Below are 22,719 nucleotides of genomic sequence, written 5' to 3'. Positions count from 1 at the left end.
TCTTTTGAACACAAGGAGGTGGTGTTAGTGTTAGTCAAAGCTAAACATTAACTGAACTACGTGTTTATAGTGCCAGTGTTTCAGTGTCTAGAGAAGCAGAGTTACCGGTAGATATATAGAGGAGTGTAAGTACCATTTTTAAAAAGGAGAAATTGGCACAGGGAAGCCCTTTCTTGATTGAATGGGTTGTATGGCCTACCACAGATTTTCCTTTGGCTGATACCTTAGAAATTAACTTTTTTTAGGTTAGTATTGCATTAGTAACTGATTTTTCTCCTTATATATTTAAGTAATTTTTCATGTACTTCAAGCCCTAAATATAATGGCCTGCGCTCATATGAACACTCTTAATTAAATCATCTTCATGCTTTGACACACCTTCATTTCTCTCATTGTTAAGTCACAAAATTACACGGTTAGCCAGTTTAATTATGATGTCGGATACTTTGTGAACATTTCCAGAGAAATGCTACTGTTCACTACGAAGACTTGGAAACATTCCATTCAAATCTGTAATATGCCTTGGAGCGAAGCGAAGACCAACATTCACAGAATGAGAAGATATGAAAAAAAGTAACTCAACCAAAAACTGGCCGAACTCCAAAAATAAGTGGCCAGACAGGAAGATCCATAATGGAAACAGTTGAGAGGCCAATGGAAACCCTAAAGGAGTTACAGAAGCTTAGTTTATCCATCTAACGTTCTTTCTGTTCTTTCTATTGTTGGTTCTGTTTTATGTTCTGTATATCTGTCTATCGATCTATCATTTATCTGTCGTCATTCAGGAACACTATTTCTCACACTACAGCTGGATTTGCTCATGTGTGTTTCGTTGAAACAGACAACAAAAGGCTCATTATGTGTTCAGTTATACACTCTTGTTTGACTGTAATTGATTTCGTAATATCTGTATTTTATTCATTATAGAGGGCTCTGTGTTTAAAAATGTGAACGGTTCTTAGTCAAATACATGATTTGTGCTGTAACACAAAAGTGTGTGCTAAAACCAAAGAAGGTCATTGTATTTGTACTGTATATGCAACTGATCGAGGAAGTTGATGTTTGAACACAAACTAAATAGCCTGACTTGCTCAAAGGCCATCTGTTACTCGTAGTGCGAGGTCTGGTGATAATGTAAGGTGTGGCAAATGAGCTTATCACTTCAACATTTCCCGCCGAACACCAATGACACACAAAAAACATGCCCAGGTCACATTTCATCCCGAAATTAAAAGCATTTTTGCTTTGACCCACTGTGCTGAAAACATTCTAGACTGTGATCGGTGGACCTTTATATATTCAGTATGACGGTATCCTATCAGGTGATGGGGGAGGCCTTCACACTCTTACTAGGACATCGGGACCCTGAGAACATAGAGAGCTTATGTTAACCCCCCACCCCCTTGAACGGGACGTTATAATCAGCAGGGCGAGGGGTTTCGACCAGTGTACTGTGCTAGTTTGCTAACAAAATATGTTCGCTCAGTTATCAAAGACTTGCTCATTTTGAGTTTGTTCCAAGAGACTCTGTAAAATCGTTTTGTCAGGCAGCTTAAACAAGTGTGTTTTGCACAAGTCATACATTTTAGATCAATGTGACTGTATCAACCTGACTACATTAAATAGCAGCCAACACATTTTTGAGGGGTACCTGATTGTTTTTTGCTTTTGATGAATTAGAAATGATGAAAAGAAATGTTACATATTCAGTAATTTTAATTTCTTTATATTCACTGTGAGCAGGCAAAACAGAGAATAACACTCAACATCTTTTAGAAAAGCAGTGCTGTTACTATAAACAATATTGTGTATATACAATAATGTGTATAGTGACACAAGCATGAAGGACACATTATACTCTCAAACAGGTGTAAAAACACAACTTATACTTTCTATTTTAGGATATCGCTTCTGAAGCAGAGTTGTTTTCCATTCATTTTTCTTGCTTGAACATTGATTTTTGTTTAGAGTTTGGAACTGGCGACACAAAACATCTGAAAAAAAAACACTTATACTCCCAACTGAGTACAAATGGCCTGTTTTGTTCAATGAATGTCTGTTTCTGTGTTTTGACAAGCTGATAAGCTTTCCGGTAGATGCTGTTGAGATGAGTGGTGGATGGCAGATCTGGTTTGTGATTGGGGTGCAGGTTTTTCACTTTTTTTTTTTCTTCTTCTTCTTTTTTTTTCTCAGGTAAAATGAAAGAGTGTTCAGTGTGCACCTCACCTGCACCTCCACAAAAACAGTAGACTTTTTTATTTGCATACATGCGTGTTGTTTCCCTAAAATAGGTGCTTGTGTACCTCAATAATTCTGCCTGAAAGTTATTTTTACGTCTCAGTTTTTTCCCAGAACAAGCAGTTTTTACACTATACATCTACATTACCTGTGAGGTTTGTATTGCTTTGATCTGAAGGACCGCGCATGATTCCCATGAAAGAGCGACACAGAATTTAGCAGAACTGGTTCAAGGGGCCACCAGCTCCAACTTGCAAATATTTCCCCCCTTGTAATAAAGTCAGGGAAAGTCTGTTTATGTTTTATGATCTGCTTTCAGGAACTTAACGTTATTTCCGGCATTCCAGGGCCAAACCTGCTTCTGTAGTGGAGAACTTGACCTCAATTACTATCTAAACATTGAGCTAGAGCTTCATGAAATCTATTCAAGACAGGACAGGAAAAATGACAGGACAACAGTGAATTGTTTTGTAGCCAGCGCTGGTTTAAGAAGACTACACATCGAGTCCTTTGTCCAGTGTTTTTACATCACTGCTAATTCAGTTAACCATTAGATAATGTGTCCACAGTATTTATAAACCATAAGATAAAATAATAATTTAATATTTTTCTATTCATTTTTTTTTAATTGTTCGTAAAAAAAAAACTATATTAATTTAACAATGCACCCATGTTTTTTTTTTATAGAATCTAAATAAAAGGTGTCTAAATGTTTGTTTTATTTTATATTTTAAGCTATGCATCTGTATAATAATCATAAATAGTGTCTTGAACCCTCTAACACAGATAACTGAGGAAGAAAACTGACAAGGAAATAATGTATAATGTGTTTATGACTGCGGCTTTCCTTTACTTTTAATTCTACACATATGACCTTTAACTTAGTCTTTATATTCCATATGTGTCACAGTCATAGAAATACGGATGTAATTTAGATTTATGATATATTATTTAGTTTTATGAATGTCATCCTTGAGAGGTAGGCCTAGTTTGGCAGGATAGAGCAGATCTGCATGTCTACAATGGCTCAACAGTTTATCAGTTTATCAGTCATGCATTTTTGTCGCATTATTATTGTTTCCCCACATGAATTATAAGCAGGTAATTGCTTTTTCTAAACGTGTGGTGCAAAACGGTTTGCTATGGGCGTGGACTGCGCTTGACCACGCCCCGGATTGTGCAATTCTTAAATCACACCACCGAATTCCGAACACGTCACGAAACCCCGCCCATTCTACACATCCATTCAAAACAACACAAATACCTGGGTTCACCACTTCTAAAGTATACATTTCCCCTCAACGTCAAATGAACACGAGTCCATCTGCTTTTAAAGACCTATTTATTTAAATAAAACATCCACAATAAAAGCCTGACCTTCACAACAAACAGAAAAGCAGCTCACTGAAAGACTATGGAGAGCTCATTAACATTTTTACTGGCTGTTACTTTCTTCTGTTCTGTTCAAACAGGTGAGTAAACCACTTGACGTCTCTTTAGGAATCTTTAATGATCATAATTATTTTAACCATCATTAAATTAATATATAAATCAATTTTAACCCATACAGAGATTGTTTTCAGTATCCTGCACGTGTTAAGTGACATTCAGATAACATCTTACGCTTACTTTATATGAGATTTGAGCGATAGTAATTTTAATAGTGGCTAATCTGGTCTATAAAATTGAAGAAACCGAAAACAAATGTTATGTTTATGTAGTCAGTGAATGTATATGTATAGTCTGCATTAATTAATCCATTACACAATACAATATTTCCCTTCATGCATGACGTTAACTTAATTCCTTCCTGCTTTTGGGCTCCTATAATTTTTATAGAAATATATCATGATTGTTTTATTAAGCCTATGTGTTATTATGACGCTAAAATGTTGTATTTCAAAGTTGTTATCGCTTTCAGAATGCAAACCACTACATCGTTCGCTTCTTTTTTGCTCAACTCGAATTAATTATCCAACTTCACTAAGCAGGACAAAACATAGTAATGCCTTACAGTAACCACACGTGTCTATACTGTCCATGTCTGCTATAGGGGCCTCATTCCATAGTATCTTCGCACACATGCCTTTCCCATCATTTGCAGTGTATGATGTCACAAAAATAGTAGTAGTAGATTCATGGCATGAGGAACTAACTGGCGTCCCATGCAAACCTATTTTCTACCAAAAAGATGCATTACTCAAATTAATCTGATAGTTCAGTATAAAAATAACCGCAATTTGACTTTAGGCTGAGTAAAGTGAAACAGGTTTTACTTTGTGGGAAAATATGTGCCAGGACATGTTTCACCCCAAAATATATGCATTATAATAACTGCTGTTATTACACCTCTAAGTTAGGCTTTTTCATTGTGTGAACTTAAATTTTTAATTTCTATCAAAATGTTTATTTACTTATTTCATTTTAGTGTGAAATGTAATCTATTCCTGGTAAAACATCCTATTCAAGGAAAAACATTGTATTTGAATTAATCGATGAAACCAGAAAAAAATATATATATATTGCCCAGGCATAAGAGATGTATGATGTCAACCCAAGGTCACAAACAGTTTTATATGAATGGAAGGATTGTCTTTAAATACTGATAAGACCTGTCGACATTTACATTGAGTAATCATTAATCATTTTATGTTCACATTTGCATTATAAGATCGAATGATCCAACTCTGGATTCTGATTGGATGCTCCAAACTGCAAGGTGTTGTAAAACGTTCGTCCACTTCTGCTTGAATAACACTGGATGGTTAGGGAGAATGTCTTTAGGTATCTGTAATTGATGATCAATTTAAAGGTTTTTTAATTAAATTTCGTCCACTGCTGCTTCCACCCAGTGTTAAGAGCATGTGTCTTTTTGATTGTGTATGACGTGCCATCATTTTAAAATGGTGATGTGGCTGACTTTAAGATCGTTGGAGTCATGTTTCTCAGAGCTAGAAGACCTCCCCTTACTGGCACTAGACACCCATACAGGCTCTTTTAGATTACAAAAGCAGGAAAAACTTGACGGCATCTTTGTCCATACACGTCACAGTCAGTTAATCATACCTAGTTGGACCAGGATAACATAGTTACCAGTGTTACCAGCACTAGATTGTGTACAGTGATATGCTACGATGTTAAGCCTAAGTAAGATTACAAGGTGAAAAGCAAAAGTAATTCAATCAGTTCTCGATCTCTGCTTTAGCTTGTTATCTCTGCGACCTTCACTGACTAAAATAACACGTGTTGGATAATGTGTCACTTATGTGAAGCACCACTTATGTCTCCCTCTGACAGGTGTTTTCACTTGTGAACCACGGCAATATCAGTGTGGCAATGGAAAGTGTATCCCACCAAGATGGGTATGTGATGAAACTGATGACTGTGGTGACGGCACTGACGAACTTCCTGCGGCCTGCTGTAAGTGTCCGATAAGTCAGCTGTCCCGAAGTGAAAGTATGTTGGTGTAACATTGATAATGCTAGGTGCATCATCAATGGAGGAAAAATCTACAATCCTATTGGAAGCTGAAAGAAATGTATACCTTTTTCCTTTTTGTGGTCACGGGTTAAAAAAAATGTGTTCCCTAAACTGCCATAAAGGAGTTGCTGTGAGTTTTAAATGAGCTATCACTGATATTAAAATTCATTATTTTGAGCATTTGAATTTTTTTTTTGAGATGCATTTTACATTTAAGAGTGTTATTACATTTTTAGCAGTGTTAACTGAGTGTAAAAAGGAAATATACATGTAAAAATATGCATGCACAATTAAACATCCAATATTAGCCAGCATCAAAAAACATTTGCTCCTAATTGATGTGGTTATATTGTACACCCCTAGCTATGCACCACTCATATTCTCTTCAGAAAATGATCAAATCTTATTTTCCCCTCTCTTTTCAGTGGCCAAGACCTGCAGACCCAGTGAATTCAGCTGTGGGGGGCGACTCAACCAGTGTGTGCCGAAGAGCTGGAAGTGTGATGGCAAAGCAGACTGTGAGAACGGAGCAGATGAGGAAGGCTGTGGTGAGTGACACCTTGAAGTCATGTGTATCTTCATGATGCTGCCAGTGTGCATGTATGTTTAAAATCTCCATCACCACGTATAGCTCCTCGGCGCTGTCGGGACGGCGAGTTCAGCTGCACCAACAGCCAGTGTGTGAGCGCTGCGTTTGTGTGTGATGATGAGAGAGACTGTGATGACGGCAGTGATGAAGTCTCCTGTCCACCAATCACGTGTGGCTCCAGGTTCTTCAAGTGCAATAACACACAGTGTGTTCCTCGACTGTGGGTCTGTGATGGTGATGCCGACTGTGCCGATGGCTCAGACGAATCGCCTCAGGAATGTGGTGCAAGGACGACTACACCTACCAAAAACCCATGCTCCCCTATGGAATTCCACTGCGGCAATGGGGAATGCATACACAGTAGCTGGAAATGTGACGGGGGAGAAGATTGCTTGGATCACTCGGATGAGAAAAACTGCTGTAAGAAATAAGACTTGTTGATGTTACATACATTTGCCAGTTTATTCTGCTGTTCTTAAGGGAATGTTCCAGGTTCAGTACAATACGAGTCGAACTCAATACAGATAATCTTTGCAAGGTACACACAAGGATACCAGGAAGACTCATTCTTTGCATAGCAGTTCTACGATTGAAAGATGATGAAGGCAACTTCACAGTTCACATTTAATATAGAAGGATACATGTACACATGTAAATAGAAAAAACTAAATTCACATTACTACTTTTAAGCCATCAGAAATGTCTTGCCCCTTAAGGGTTCCATTATAAATGCATAATTGGACATTTTTCCCCAGTGATAATCTTTGTTTGTCCACACTGAATGCAAAATCAAAAAATGCAATTTTTAATGTACAGTTAGTGGGAGCAGGATTGTGGACCAATGAGCTTTCTAGTGGGCGGGGCTACACAGCAGAAATAGAAACGACGCAATTAATCAATTGGAAGCTGGTCGCGGTCACAGCAGACCAGACTGTTTTGCTTCTCACTTTGTTACAATGTAGCCTTAAAAGCTTCAGTTGCCATTTTATCCTCAAGTAATAATGAACTATTGTTTTTTTCCCATATGAACAGCCTTGCCCACATGCCGACCGGATGAGTTCCAATGTGGTGACGGATCTTGCATCCACGGCAGCCGGCAGTGCAACCACGTATATGACTGCAGAGATTTGAGTGATGAGCTGGGTTGTGTTAATGGTGAACCATACAAATTATGCTTTTTACACAAAACTGATATGCAAAATATATGCTTTAGGTGTTATTCTGATGTGTCTTACTTATATTTCTCCTTTTCTGATTTTCAGCAACCCATTGTGAGCCACCACACAGGTTTAAGTGCCGCAGTGGTGAATGCATCAGCGTGGAAAAAGTTTGCAACAAGCAACGGGACTGTAGGGATTGGTCCGATGAGCCATTACGAGAATGTGGTAAGCAAAAATAGCATTCGAGGAGGTGCATTGCCTAGAAATTCATCTGAAGCCAACCTGTGGTACAATATGTGATTTTCAAATTCACAGATTCTAACGAGTGTGTTTACAACAACGGGGGTTGCTCTCATATCTGTAATGACCTGAAGATTGGTTACGAGTGCCTGTGTCCTACTGGCTTCCGATTGGTGGATAAAAGACGATGTGAAGGTAAGAAACTGACATCGGTTCCCATACTGAGTCATCAGGAAATCTGGTCATAGTACGCTTCACAGACCTTGATGCAGATCCAGTTCAGAGAATGATTTCATTTGGACCTTAAACTCATTTGCTTTTTCTGAGCTGGAAATAAGTTTAGAGTTGGTTAAGTCAGTCCATGCTGGTGTTACAGACACCATTGATCATTTTACGTCAAACCCACTTTTTTTTATTTGACTTTTTCAGACATTGATGAGTGCGCCAACCCAGACACCTGCAGCCAAATATGTGTCAACCAGTTGGGAAGTTACAAGTGTGAGTGTGAAGATGGCTACCAGATGGACCCAGCCAGCAAGGCTTGCAAAGCTATTGGTACAACTTTTAAACGTCCAAATAGTCATTTCCCATAGTTGCATACTGACAAATTCATACTTACAAACATGGTTCTACAGGAACCATCGCCTACCTGTTTTTCACCAATCACAATGAGGTAAGGAAGATGACCCTGGATCGTAGCGAGTATACACGTGTCATTCCCAACCTGAAGAACGCTGTGGCACTGGATATAGATGTTGCTTCCAGGGAGATCTACTGGTCAGATTTATCCCTCAAAAAGATATACAGGTAAAGAATGGATCTTTGGACTCATTGTCAGTCTTGGGTCTCTGACGATCATTTGCTTGTTACCCAACAGACAAGTGCCTGGTGTCATATTTTGCCTTTCTTTCCCAGAGCACCAATGGATACAGCAGATAACGCCTCCCAACACAGTGTTGTGATTGGCAGTGATTTACATGCACCTGAGGGCATCGCTGTCGACTGGATCCACGGAAACATCTACTGGACGGACAGTATCAAAAAGACCATCTCTGTAGCAACAGCGGACGGAAGCAGACGCAAGACTCTCTTCAAAGAAAACCTAGCCAAGCCGCGTGCTATTGTGGTCGATCCAATTAAGAAGTATGTCAAGTCCCAGAAACTCTAAAAAGTCGAGATAAACTATGTAAGCAAGTGGTTTCCTATATCAAATCTTCTCCAATTTGTTGTAGCTTCATGTTCTGGACTGATTGGGGCACACCAGCTAAGATCGAGAAAGGTGGTCTTAATGGAGGGGACCGTCATGCCCTAGTTACAGATAACATTATCTGGCCCAACGGAATAACCCTTGGTATGAACTTTTCCATTTCCACTTACATGTACAAGCTGTAAACTTTGGTCTGACCCATTTTCTTGTCTTGGCCCATGCCTAGACCTTTTGAACGGGCGTCTGTACTGGGTTGACTCCAAACTACACACTCTCTCCAGCATCGGCGTGCAGGGAGACGGTCGGCGTACTCTGATCATTGACCAGGGCAAGCTTGCCCACCCTGTGGGTCTCACTGTTTTTGAGGTAACACTTTCATACTCTTTCAAACATGCTGACCTTGTTTAGGAGGTTACCTGAATTCTCACTCAAGAATTCTCCATTGTCATTTTTAGGAGACCGTGTTTTGGACAGATGTGAGCAATAGTGCAATTCTAAGTGCAAATCGTATGACTGGAAAAGACATCACGAAAGTTGCCGAACACCTCTCATCCCCAGAGGACATAGTCTTGTATCACAACCTCAAGCAACCGAGTGGTATGTTGACCATTATATAGCCTTCCATTCAGCGATACCTTCCCAGTCACCATTCAGCAAATTGATTTTCCATCCAAAATGTGTATTTCTGAACATATCCTGAATGTTTTTTTCTAGGAATCAACTGGTGCCGGGTCAACAACGGTGGCTGTGATTTCCTGTGCCTGGCTGCCCCTCAAATCAATAGATTCTCACCCAAGTACACTTGTGCCTGTCCAGACAACATGATGTTGGCCAGAGACATGCGAAAGTGTGTTAAAGGCAAGTCAGATTTAGTACTTTTTGTCAGGACATGGACATTAATGTAATTCTTGCCGATTTCTACATCTAGTGTTTGTGTTTTTCTTTTGAACAGCTGTAGTCACACCAGCACCTCCTGCCAGTCCTGAAATAGTTACAACTGGTCGTCCTCAAGTACCTTCAAAGACAACACCAAAACCTGCTGGCCCTTCCACAACCAATGCACAACCTTCATCTACTCCTTCTCCGGTGATCCCTAACCGACCCACTCAAGCTGCTCCAATCAAGCCTTCCCAAACCACAATTAAACTCCCTTTATCCAACCAGACAGGTATGTCTTGCCTTATTCACCCAGACATCTTCATCTCTCTCACTCTTCTCCTTTTCTCAAACAAACTAAACAAACCCAAGCCCCAACCCTAATCTCCAGACCAATCTCCTGAAACCTTAAAGATGATCTTACAGTTTTACTGAAATGTGTGAAATCCGTTTTACAAGTTATCTTGATTTCTCCTTAGATGACCACTACAGAATCGTTAAAGCCGTGTCTGAATCATCATCTTCCACACTGTTGGCCTTGTACATTTTGCTTCCTCTCGGTGAGTGCCTCAATGCTCATGCTTAAAAATATCAATGTAAAAGCTAAGGAGCGTTTTAAGGCATTATTTAGATGCACACAAAGGCTATTCAAAGAGATCACCAACATAATAAAGTCACAATCTAACATAAGTAGCGACAGATCTTTTTTCTCTCTACATTTTATGATGTACATCCAACTACGGTAAAGGATCAAATGTAGTCTGGCTCTGTTTATTAGTTGTTGTTTGTAGCTTAGCAACATGCTAACAGCAAGCTCTATTAAAATCAGTTATCACTTCTGTTCAATTTTCTATTCAGTTGCTACAAAAGACCCATTCTAATTTGAATGTTTCATCTTTTTAAAGCAATCCTATGTTTGGCTGTGGGTGCTGTGCTGTTCTGGAGAAAATGGCGTCAGAAAAATACTAACAGCATCCACTTTGAAAACCCAGTTTATCAAAAGACTACAGAGGACCAGGTGCATCTATGCAGAAACGGCAGTTCTGATGGCTTTTTTTACCCACCGGTACAATATGCTTTATTAAAAAAATATACATAAAACAACATATTCATGTTATCCATATTAGCCTCAGCTAATGTCTTAAAGCACTTTATAGGTTTATTAATTAAGGCTTCTTAGACTCCTGTCTGGTATATTAAGTAATTACCATGTCTAATAATTATTGTCTTATTTTGCTTTCACAGAGACAGATTGTGAGTGTAAATGATGAAATATGATGACATTGCGGTCCATGCCAAAACTGACAACGTTTCAAGAGAAGAGCCATATTTGAAGTCTTCCGTACTTTAAAGTCAGCTCTGGAGTAAAACAACATCTGGGGAACAGTGGAGATACAAACCGCCCTTTTACACGAGGCAGTTCATGCAAAAAAAAAAAAAAAAAACTATCTAGAACTGACGGTTGACGCGAAAAAAACAACAACAACAACAACAACCTCAGCTTATGAAGGCTGCTTAGCATTTCACTTTAGAAAAATAATGAATATAGACCTATTTTAACAGCACTTAAAAGTCAAGGTACATGGATAAGTTATTGTACATATTGTATGTATTTAAAAGAATATTATTCTATTTTTTATGTTTTTTTGTTTTTTGTTTTTTTGCAGGGATCAAAAAACATTGCATGCTATTTTTCCAAAACATTTGTGTAATTTAATTCATAGGTTAATTAAAGATTCTGTCCATTTAAATTTAGACAAAAACAGATCATTTACTGTGCAGAGTTGGTTTCGCGAATGTTTTATGCCATTGTTTACATCATTTGCTGTCATCAAGTTCTTATTTCTGTGCCAAAATGGTCAATGTAACTTCTGAAACTGGAAGTTCATGATAAAAACACTTTGTCCGACAGCAGCTTGATACGTGGCTGCTTTCTCATATGCAGTATTGATATTGAGGTTACTTATTTTTTCACTATAATAAGGTTCATTATTATATCAGCCGATGATTCCAGTGGTTTTTCTGTGATTTCACTGCTGTGTAAATGTGGGTGATTCATGCCAAAAACTATTGAGGGAGTCCAATGTCCTTCATCTTTTTTTTACAAACTTACTGTAATCAAGGTTTTACATTCTCGATCTGAATGTGTAAATAATGTATGTAAATATGTTTATTATGGCATATTTTGCTTTTGTATTTTTTTACGTATGCAGTATTGTATATAAAGAAAGGTTTATTTATTTATTTTAATCTAAGTCTTCGGTTGATAATTGGTTCATTGTGTAGCATGTCAGTTGTTCATTTGTTAATAATTGAAAATATGTTTCTGTACACTGATTAATTAATCAATCTAGTAATGCATTTCCTGAAAAGCCGTTCACAACTGTTCTTGACCTGTGTGTAACCCTAACTTGAAATAAACTCTCTGAAGATTTCACTTGACTGTAGTTATGTCTGTCATGACACAAACATCATTAGCTTTTCCAGGGCTATTCTTTAATATTAATACAAACAAAATCCAACAGTCAAGTATAGTTTCGAGCTGCAACGAATGAAACCACTCATAGCTTCAGTAAAATGAAGTTAGAATAAAAAACACCAGCCCTATGAGGCTCAGTTTCGGCAGATGAGAAGATCAGTGGTTTATTTCTTTTCCCAGAGATCTGCTTAATGTATTCCTTCATATGGCGCACATGAGGCCCAGGCTGAAAATGACTTCTGAAAAATACCAGCATCACAAAGCAGCTGTAAATGTAAACCTTAAAGCCTTATATTATATGTGACTGTGCTTATAAATAAGACCACTTTCCTACTGGAGTGGCCCATAAAACCACAAAGGAACGTCAGTAAAGCCATGACTTCTGGAATTCTAGGAAAAGGGGTGATTTCCAGGAAAGTGAATTCTAGGAAAAGCTCACATATCAGTTTTCAAAACACTCTTGTCCCACAGGATGACTCCATGATGTACCGCCATCCTGGGAAAAGTGGGCCATGGATTATTTGGGGTCTGTGGGTGGGTGGACCTCTATGACCTGTACATGTTTTTGACTAAGGCGACTAGGAAAACAGCTCTGCCTCCAGCGTTTTTTGTTATCACTCACGTTTCTGGCACTTCTTTGGGTGTTGTGATTTCATGGGAGTGCATGGCAGTTTTATTTTGCAGGCAAAGCTCAAAGTGTGCATCATTGGTGGTTATGCTAGAAAAAAACACATACATTTGTGTTAAACTTGTGTTAAACATTTTTAACACATTTGTGACCCTGGATCACAAAACCAGTCTTAAGTGTCAATTTCTCTAAATTGAGATTTATAAGTCATATGAAAGCTGAATAAGTAAGCTTTCCATTGATTTATGGTTTAGGACAGGACAATACTTGGCCGAGATACAACTATTTGAAAATCTGGAATCTGAGGGAGCAAACAAAAAAACCTAAATACTGAGAAAATCATCTTTAAAGTTGTCCAAATGAAGTTCTTGGCAATGGATATTACTATCCATGAAGAAAATATCTTCATGGAACATGATCTTTACTCAATATCCGAATGGTTTTTGGCATAAAAGAATATATGTTACATATATGTGACTTGCTTTTTCTGCTCCAGGGTCACATTGAGTCTTATATGCTGATTCACTCAAGAAGCATTTCTTATTTTTATCAAAGCCAAAAGCAATTGTGCTGCCTAATATTTGTGAGGAAAATATAAGGACTTTTTTTTTTTCAGGAACCTTTGCTAAATAAAAAGAGAGAGAAAAAACAGCATTTATTTGAAGCTGAGATATTTAGCAAAATTATTATTTATGAATACAAGCAGCAATTTCTTAATGTCTATAAATGTTTGTTTTCACTTTAGTGTATTTCCCAGCAAAACTGTTATTTTGTGCTGTTTTTGACCTTTAATATGTATGGGCATTAAATTCAAGTGTTTTAGGATCTGTCTCTTATTTGGTTTTAATTATTGCTAAAAAATAAAATAAAAATACACACACACACACACACACACACAACAGTTGTACATCACAGTTTGTCCTGTAATTGTTGTTTTCCTTCTCATGATCTCCTGGAAAGCTCATTCTCTGACACTCTGTCACTGCACAATGTTTGTGTGGCCTGTTTGTTGTGTAACATTGCTTTGCCAAGAAAAAAAAATCCTCATATGGAATACTGCTTGATATCTTTATATTCTTAACAGGGTAATTCCTTTAAAATTTTTCTGTCAAAGTCAAGATTATTTCAAACAGGTCACTGAACAACATGTTGTTTGTTTAAAGTGTGCAGTGGACATAGTGATGACTGGCCATTCACTGAACACAATATATAAAATACACTCAGCTTTCTGTCATCATTCTGTCATTTACAGAGATTATCACTGAGTGAAGTGGACAGGGAAATACAATTATCTACAATTATCAGGCACACAACTGTGTGATTGGAGACTTGACTGCAAATATTAAATCACATTTCAAGGCCTATTAAACATCAACTTGATCTATAACTATGAAAAAGTTATCCTACTCTTTATTTATATTAAACAGGTTTATTCTTACTTCTATGTTGATATTTTCTTCCTCTCAGCCATAACTACAAGTTAAAGAAAGGTAGTCAGAGCCGAATCAACAGTGAACTGTGACAGAGTACATCAAAGCAGTGAATAATAAGTAAAAACTTAACTGTGTACTTCTACTTATGTTTTTTTAATGTACCTTGGCCTCGTGCCATGCCGATGTGTAGAAAACAGAACTGTTTATCTTTCTCTGTAATCAGAGCTGGGGCCCTCTGATGATATGACAGATGTTTGTGTGCTTTTATAAATAATATTATTTGTATCGGATTAACAGTAACATTAGGATTAACATTAAATAACATTATTTATAATTAACTAATTATAAATCAATATTATAATATTTTTGTTGACACAATTATTAGAATATTTCAAAATAATGATAATAATAATAATAATAATAATAATAGTTATTGTTTTTATTATTATTCATTATAACGAGTTCAAAATAACAAATTCAAACCAAATTTTTTTTATTTCCATGATATTCTGCCCTCTAGAGGTCTGACTGAACGAGTACCCCGCATTTCCACGACGAGGTCACGTGGACGAACAAAGACGCACGTTTTTATCCCAAAAATATTACAATAAACCATATAAATCTGAGAAAATTGGACAGTTTTAATTTCTACAAAGAAAAAAAAAATGTTAACTTTGTTGAAAAGAGCTATTTGAACTACGAACTCTATGACGTAGGAGGGTCATAGGTCACTTGCCCATGCGGCGCTGCAAAGCAGTATGTCCGACATGAGAGTTTGAATTATTGAGATATTAATTTGATTGCAAATCATCGTTGAAATCGATCATGTCGGACTTCAAGATTAATACGAAGTTCGCAGAAAAATATGAGAAATATCGTCAGAAAGAAGAACTACAGAGACGTAAGTTAACATTAGAAACACAAGCACGAGCTGTTTACTACAGACTTAAATATGAATAATCCGCCTTTTAATAACACAGTGTGTATGTTTTATATGTTAAATTAACGTTACTCCTATATCGATCTTAAACATCAAACGTGCTATGATTTATTTTTGTATGTGTGTTGTCCAAGGGTCTAAGTTATTTTTATAAAGATTAACATCAAGTAATGTTGCATATATTTAATATTTTTAAAGTTAATTAGATAAAAAAATAATCAACATGGTAATCATAATTACGGTCAAATTGTCATATTTACTAACAGTAAAGCTTTTCTTAATATCCACAAATGTTAATAAACTAATACGCTTGTTTTATATATCTGTCTATATTTTACAGTATCAAAGAACAATGTAGCTAGCACTTTCACTGACAGTGTGTTTTGAGGCAGTGAACAAAACATGACGTCCCACAAACCTCTTAATTGTGTCATACAGGCAATCATGCATTTGGTTTTTGTTAAATCTGCCAAATTAAAGCTAAATCATCGTGTTTATGCCACATGTTCCAGTGAAGGACCGCTTCGGAGACCAGGAGAAGGAGAACTCATCGGACTCCTCCGACTCTGACTCTGATGAGAGTGAAGTGGTAACATATTCTCTCACTTTCCAGTTTCTAAACCATTAGCCAACTTTACACCCAGATTTCCATGTTTAATACTTTGATGAATGAATTTATAGGAGCTGGACCCGAAGCTGGACAGGGATTTTTACAGAACGCTGTCACTGCTGAAGAAGAAAGATCCGAAGATCTATCAGAAAGATGCCACATTCTACACAGAAGACCGTATGAATCATGCTTTCTACTCCTATTAAAAACATATGTCAGGTTGAGACAGTACTCTTTTCATACTCTGTGAAATGTCTTGATAACAGCTTCTGGATCAGGCAGCGATGATCAGCCATCCACTTCCAGAAAGGCAGAGAAACCCATGTTCCTGAAGGACTATGAGAGGAAAGTGGTCCTGGAGAGAGGAGGGTAAGAGGAAATCATCTGTTTAGAAACGATCAAATATGTGATCAGATTGTTTGTGTAATTTAACCGAATGCAATCAATTTTAGAAAATATGATGATGATGAGGATGACAGTGCTGATGAAGAAGTCTCCAGAAAGATGCAGGAGGTAATTACACCCAAAATGTCTAATTTGTCACTGAAAATTGACTTTTTTTATTTCATATCTCTTTCATAAACGTATTTTGTACAATTCATGTGTGCACTTATGTATTCCAAATTAAAAATACCTTTCAATATTATTTAATTAAATTTCTCAAGTTATAGTTTTTGTGTTTGTTTTAAGAGTTAATAAAATGTGTGTAAGTGCACTGGCCAACATGTTTTAATATGCATTACTTCAGAACTGTTTTTGTTGTTGTTGAATATTGTTTTATGTTGAAATGTTACATTGCAGAAGTAAAATGGGTTGTGAATGCAGTTTGGTGTTTCGTTTAAAGTTAGTATTTGGATGTCAAAGGGTCTGTGAAGAAGTGTTTTCAGGATCTTGACATTTTAGGAATGACACTCAAATGGAAATGGGTTTTATTTCAGATGTTTCTCCACTCATCAAAGTGGCTTCTTCAGTATCTGAAATGGCTTTACAACTAACATATAACTTGACAATATGTTTGGCTTTGTATTACAGAGAGCTGCATCTCCCACTTATATCCAGGAACAGAAGGAACTACAGGAAAGGTAGGATGTTTAACGCAAGATTGGAGCTTGAGAAGTCCATTATCCATTCATAACTTATACTATACAATAACTTAGCTGGCTCTATGTGATTTATCTGTTGATTTTAAAGGAATAGTTCAGACAAAATGAAAATCAGGCATCATTTACTCTCCATCACGTAGTTTTCCAAATCTGTATGACTTCTCTCCTGTATGGAAAGACAGACATATTTTGGTGAACAGTTCCTTTTTAAGGATAGCTTTACAATGTTTCTCTTGATTTGGCAGTTTCCGAAAGTTTGTGCGAGACAGTGATGACGGTGACAGTGATGATGACGAACAGCTGCTGACACGGAGAACCAAAACACAAGAGGAGAAGGTGCTGGGGTTGATATCGTCTTCTGTACAAATGCAGTCAAAGAAGGAGAACAGCTAACCGTGTAGATTAAAACAGTATCCGATCATAAACCTTGTCTTTGTGCTTGTCTTTTCCTGCTTTCTTAAGGACAAAGAGGAAGCAGACTATGTGGAGTGGCTGAAGGGACAGGCGGAGCTGGACGGGGAGGAGGACGTTAAGGACATGGTCAGTGTTTTGCATCGCTTTTAAGGTGTTTTATTGACGGAACGGTGCATAACTAAATGTATTCCTCACTCTTGCTCTTTTCTGATCCAGAAATACCTGCGCGACTACTGGAACAACCCTGAGCTGGACGAGAAAGAGTCTTTCCTGCGAGATTACATGCTCAACAAGGGCTACCTGGAGGAGGATGAAGAGCATAGGTGGGTTTAGATGAACGTGCATGAATAAATAGCCTTTTAAATGTGAGCTCGGTTTTTTACAGGATCATTTGATCAATAGAAAGTTCAAAAGAGGGGCATTTAATGCATTCTTGCATCTTAATCTTACTCTCTTGTGTCTCTGTTTGTGTGCATGTCTTTAGGATCCCCACCTATAACGAGATGATGCAGGATGATGTGGATGACTCGGAGGAAGAAGGAGAATCATTCCTGCATAAACAGGAAGACTTCGAGAGGCATTACAACTTCCGCTTTGAGGAGCCCGATGCCGGAAAGGTAAAAGGACGTCAACATCGGCCTGATTTGTCATTAACGACTTTGCTTTATGGCCACATGGGCTACATTACCCATCAAACCACTGTTCTTCCACAGATCAAAACATATCCTCGCAATATCGCCACGTCTGTCCGAAGCAAAGACGACCGAAGAAAGAGGAAGAGAGAGGAGGTGAAAGAGAGGAAGGAAAAGGTAAGCTAACCGTACTACTTTTTTCAGGATTCTTTATTTAACAGAAATCGGAAAACACCAGCATTTGAAACAGAAATCCGTCGTAACAATGTAAAAGTCACGTCACTTTTGATCAGTTTAATGTGTCCTTGCTGAATAAAGGTATACATTTCCTTAAAAAAAACTAACTTTAAACAACAAATTATTCAACAGCTACTGTACATCTGTACATGTGACCAAACAGCATCAGTACTTTTTCATTTTTGGGGTGAACCAAGGAGCCGTCAAAAGGATTGAGAACCAGAATTGTTTACCATATTTTTCTGACTATAAGTCGCACCCGAGAGTATAAGTCGCATCAGTCCAAAAATACATCATGATGAGAAAAAAACATATAAAATCATATGCATTTATTTAGACCCATTTATTGCGACTTATTTCTCAAAATTAATTTGACATGAACTAAGAGAAATGAACCAAGAGAAAACATTACCGTCTCCAGCCTCGAGAGGGCGCTCTATGTCTTCCGTGTAGACTACAGTGAGCAGTATAGAGCGCCCTCTGGTGGCTGGAGACGGTAATGTTTTCTCTTGGTTCATTTCTCTTAGTTCGTGTCAAATTAATTTTGAGAAATAAGTCGCACCTGACTATAAGTCGCAGGACCCGCCAAACTATGAAAAAAAGTGTGACTTATAGTCTGGAAAATACGGTAATTCCTTACCATGTGTATCCCTAACGTGTCCTGTAGGAGAAGGAGCAGAAGCAGCAGCAGCTGAAGGAGCTGAAGAACCTGAAGCGAGCAGAGATCATGGACAAACTGAAGAAACTGCAGGAGCTGACGGGAAATGAGAAGCTGGCCTTCAATGACGTCGACCTGGAGGGAGACTTTAACCCTCAGCAACACGACCAACTCATGCAGGTGAGTCTGATCAGTGACTGGAGCGAAACCTCCTGACAGGAGCGGTCCGTGACGAGCCTCGGAGGAAATAATTGCTTTATACCTCTTGAGCTGCACGTGCTAGCTTGCATTTGAATATTCTTCCTTCTCATGTGCAGAAGTTCTTTGGGGATGAATATTATGGCGAGAACGAGGAAGAGAAACCGCAGTTTGATGATGACGATGATTTAGCAGGTAACAACGTGTCTCTTCGATGGATGTGCGCACATGCTAGCCTAATTAATATTCAGCTTCACAATTACATTTTAAAATACATTAAAGTAGAAAACACAAATGCAGCCTTGGTCAGCGAAAGAGACTTCTTTCAGAAACGTCCTACTGATCCCAAAGTGTTGGGAGCTTTTGTGATTTGAACATGTTGTGTTTTGTAGACAACTGGAACTGGGACACGTGGGGCGGTAAAGAGGAAAACGAGGACGAGTATGGAGATGAGGAAGATTATGCTGCAGAGGAAGACTGTGAGCCCAACTGTGCAGATCCTGACTTTATAGTAAGACCGTTTCTTATACGTAATGCACAAGACCAATGCAGCACTGAACCCGTGTTCACTCCTGAAATCTCTTGGGTAGATGGATGCCGACTATGACCCGAGTCAACAGCCCGTTTCTAAAAAGAAGAGAAAGAAAGAGAGAGAGCAGAGGAAAAAGAAGACCAAAGAGGATGCCCCTCTAATGGGAAAGAAGAGGAAGAAGTCCCACTTTGCAGAGATCATCACCAAAAACAAGCCAGTTTTTGATCCAAGTGAGTGTTAGGTGTATATTCAGGGCCTTTGTCTGTCATTGGTCAGACAGAGAGAAAACTCCGCCCACATTTACACTTCTGTGATAATGTATAACCAATGGTGTCGTCCTGAACTCATGTCGTGTTTCCAGAGGAGAAAACCTTCGAGCAGTATCTGGACGAGTACTATAAACTGGATTATGAGGACATCATTGATGACTTGCCCTGCAGGTTTCGCTATAGAGAGGTTGTGCAGAATGACTTCGGGCTGACCACGGATGAGGTGAGGAGCTACGAGCAGCACTCGCGCCCCTGGATGCTGATCATCTCCTGAATCTGTGCTGATGAGTGATTGTGTCTGACCTGGTATTGCTGTTCCTCTGGGAATAACTCTGACCAGGGCCTGAGGACAGAAATCTTCTCTCTGAGCAGATCTGCACTGAATGTGATTTAGATTAGAGAGGATTTGAGAGCGGTGTGTTTGAGCTCCACCTCCACTCTGGCATTTTAACTTAATCTTTCATTAGTAGTGCATGAGGAACATATGTGCCAATATTTTTATATGCTTATCAATCAGCTACCTACTTTTGTCATTAGTATTATTTTAGTAATAATAACTGTGTTGCATTATTATTTTATATATATTTATAAACTACTAATTAAACGTTTGGGGTCAATATGATTTTTTTTTTTGATGCAAGGATGCATTAAATTGATCAAAAGTTAAATTTGTTACAAAAAAAATAAAATATCAAATAAATACTGTTTTTTTAAACTTTCTATTCAACAAAGAATTCTGAAAAAATATATATATTATAGTTTCCACAGAAATATTAAGCAGCACAACTGTTTTCAACATTGATAATAATCAGAAATGTATCTTGAGCATCATATCAGACTGATTTCTGAAGATCATGTGACACTGAAGACTGGAGTAATGATGCTGGAAATACAGCTTTAATATCACTAGAATAAATGATATTTCAAAATATATAAACATAGAAAACTGTTCTTTTAAATTGTAATAATATTGCACAATATTACAGTTTAGAATTTTGCATGAATTCATTTAAATAGTCTGTGTGGCCATTTATTTAATGGTATCTTATTTAGAAAAAAAAAAACCTTCTCAAAAATCATCTGGCTAATATTTCCTTGTTATTCTCAACTGAACCTCGTCCCATAGATCCTGAAAGCAGACGAAAGTGAGTTGAACCGCTGGTGCTCGCTGAGGAAGACCTGCATGTACAGGTACCACACAGTAGTTTTGTGAGGGATACAAATCAGCCTGGAGCTATAGTCAAGTTCTGGAAGATAAAGTGATGCTGATAGTGAAAGGTTTTGCAACATTTCCCCTTGTTTAGGTCAGAGAGGGAGGAGCTATGTGATGTGAAGAACTTCCAGATCAAAGCACGGAATAACAAGAAGAAAGAGCAAGTGTTTGTGTCTTTGTATAACAAGTGAGTGTTCCTTTACTAAACATCATATTCATGAAACTATGCATGAACCTTACACAAATTAAACCTTAGCTTTGCATTTGCAGATCTTTTCTAAGAATCGTATTCACCCTCATACGAGTGTTTGTACTTCTTCACACAGGAACGAAGGTGAGGAGGAGCTGACGGAGCCCAAGGGGAAGGTAGGTAAGAAGAGAAGGGATCGTCTAAAGATGTCTGAGGTCGAGATGGAGAAGCAAGATCTGACAGAAGATGCATCTGAAAGCGTCAAAGACAAAACAGATGTCCAGGACCTCAGAGAAGTCGCTGGCCAGAATGAAGGGGAGGATGACGAGGAGTTCCTGGTTCCTAAGAAGAAGATTAAGCAGGAGGAGGAGTCTGCCGTAACCCAGAAAGAGAAGGTGGCCAAGGAAAGGACTGCGAAACCTCAATGGCCTAAAAAGAAAATGAAGCACAGGGGCGGACGCTTACTTTCCAGGTCCATGACGGTGAAGATGGCCGGAAGAGAGTTCAGCAGACAGAGACTCAAAGCCTACGGGCTGAATCCAAAGAGACTGCACTTCAGAGAGCTGTACAGACAGAAGAGGAAAGAGCGGGAGAAGAAGGAGAAGCAGCAGAAGAAGAGCAAACAGTGAACCGTTTTGAGTTTGTGTTTGGCATATTGATTTTTTTTTTTTTCGTTTTTCACGAGGGACCAGAAACCATGAAATAATAGGCTTTCTAATTGTGATACATTGCTTGAATGTTGAAAGTATCTGGTCCGTCATTGTTTCATGAATGATTTTTAGCTTTGTTCTTAAAAAAAAATCTAAATAAAAAGTTGTAATAAAAATACATATATTTCTTTCACGTTACTTTTCATTTTATGTGTTACACGGAAAGTTGAAAAACATTACATTATGGTTGTCAAGACTTAGTTACTGAGTTTTGATGGAGTTAGCCTGGACTTTCAATTTGCAATTTTCAATTGCAATCATGGAAACATTACAATCTATGAAACTCTTGTTGATTCAAAGAGAAAACGTGTTCTTTTCAATACAATAAAGACGTTTCAGATTAAATGGCATTCACGTCTTAACTGTCACTCACATTTTTGAACATAGACTTGAAAGTGCATGATCCAAACCTACATTTTTATAATTCATGACTGAAAACATTTTGTAACATGATTTTGATGGACCTTCATGCTAATGCAATTTTCATTTTAAAATGGGTTTCAATCGATGACTTTTGAGATTTTAATTTTTCAAGTTATATATTATCTCTGATGAGAAAAAGGCAACAAAGAAGAACTTTTTTTTTTTTTTTTTTTGACAAAGGACAGAACTCCTGTTTATTTTTAACAACAAAAATTGTTAAAACATCTATTTAGGAGTCTTAGACCTTCCCAACGATATGT

The 22,719-nt window shown here is 37.8% G+C and overlaps 2 protein-coding genes and 1 non-coding gene across 3 annotated transcripts; all 3 read left to right on the top strand.

Annotated features, from left to right (window-relative positions):
* The first annotated feature begins 3,502 nt into the window (after positions 1–3,502).
* On the top strand, positions 3,503–12,227 carry LOC113051942 (low-density lipoprotein receptor-like). Its single transcript, XM_026216139.1, has 18 exons — positions 3,503–3,710; positions 5,536–5,658; positions 6,144–6,266; positions 6,350–6,727; positions 7,340–7,462; positions 7,570–7,692; positions 7,783–7,902; positions 8,137–8,262; positions 8,343–8,514; positions 8,623–8,850; positions 8,940–9,058; positions 9,141–9,280; positions 9,370–9,511; positions 9,629–9,772; positions 9,867–10,082; positions 10,270–10,350; positions 10,696–10,856; positions 11,036–12,227. Exons 1-18 carry the CDS (start codon positions 3,653–3,655, stop codon positions 11,066–11,068), a joined length of 2,610 nt encoding a protein of 869 aa, XP_026071924.1. The 5' UTR covers positions 3,503–3,652; the 3' UTR covers positions 11,069–12,227.
* Positions 12,228–15,038: 2,811 nt separating this feature from the next.
* kri1 (KRI1 homolog) lies at positions 15,039–22,169 on the top strand. The gene is made up of 19 exons (XM_026216151.1): positions 15,039–15,231; positions 15,783–15,859; positions 15,952–16,057; positions 16,147–16,249; positions 16,333–16,393; positions 16,913–16,962; positions 17,229–17,319; positions 17,446–17,523; positions 17,614–17,720; positions 17,882–18,014; positions 18,111–18,206; positions 18,934–19,104; positions 19,242–19,317; positions 19,515–19,633; positions 19,713–19,884; positions 20,016–20,146; positions 21,050–21,114; positions 21,228–21,323; positions 21,463–22,169. The coding sequence occupies exons 1-19, from the start codon at positions 15,156–15,158 to the stop codon at positions 21,953–21,955; spliced, it is 2,301 nt and encodes a 766-aa protein (XP_026071936.1). The 5' UTR covers positions 15,039–15,155; the 3' UTR covers positions 21,956–22,169.
* On the top strand, positions 20,200–20,295 carry LOC113056067 (Z30 small nucleolar RNA). Its single transcript, XR_003277653.1, has one exon. It is a non-coding gene; the product is annotated as a Z30 small nucleolar RNA (small nucleolar RNA).
* Positions 22,170–22,719: the final 550 nt, after the last annotated feature.

Source organism: Carassius auratus, chromosome 3, assembly GCF_003368295.1.
Source record: "Carassius auratus strain Wakin chromosome 3, ASM336829v1, whole genome shotgun sequence".
NCBI classification, from domain to species: domain Eukaryota; kingdom Metazoa; phylum Chordata; class Actinopteri; order Cypriniformes; family Cyprinidae; genus Carassius; species Carassius auratus.
The sequence above is the reverse complement of the archived record's forward strand: the minus strand, read 5'-3'. Positions and strand labels throughout refer to the sequence as shown.

Excerpts from the sequence above, each read along its gene's own strand:
- LOC113051942 (XM_026216139.1), top strand. The coding sequence starts at position 3,653 with ATGGAGAGCTCATTAACATTTTTACTGGCTGTTACTTTCTTCTGTTCT. Across the intron at positions 6,267-6,349 it reads AGCAGATGAGGAAGGCTGTG|CTCCTCGGCGCTGTCGGGAC; the intron begins GTGAGTGACACC and ends CACCACGTATAG. Across the intron at positions 6,728-7,339 it reads CTCGGATGAGAAAAACTGCT|CCTTGCCCACATGCCGACCG; the intron begins GTAAGAAATAAG and ends CCATATGAACAG.
- kri1 (XM_026216151.1), top strand. The coding sequence starts at position 15,156 with ATGTCGGACTTCAAGATTAATACGAAGTTCGCAGAAAAATATGAGAAA. Across the intron at positions 15,232-15,782 it reads GAAAGAAGAACTACAGAGAC|TGAAGGACCGCTTCGGAGAC; the intron begins GTAAGTTAACAT and ends CACATGTTCCAG. Across the intron at positions 16,963-17,228 it reads CAGAAGGAACTACAGGAAAG|TTTCCGAAAGTTTGTGCGAG; the intron begins GTAGGATGTTTA and ends TTGATTTGGCAG.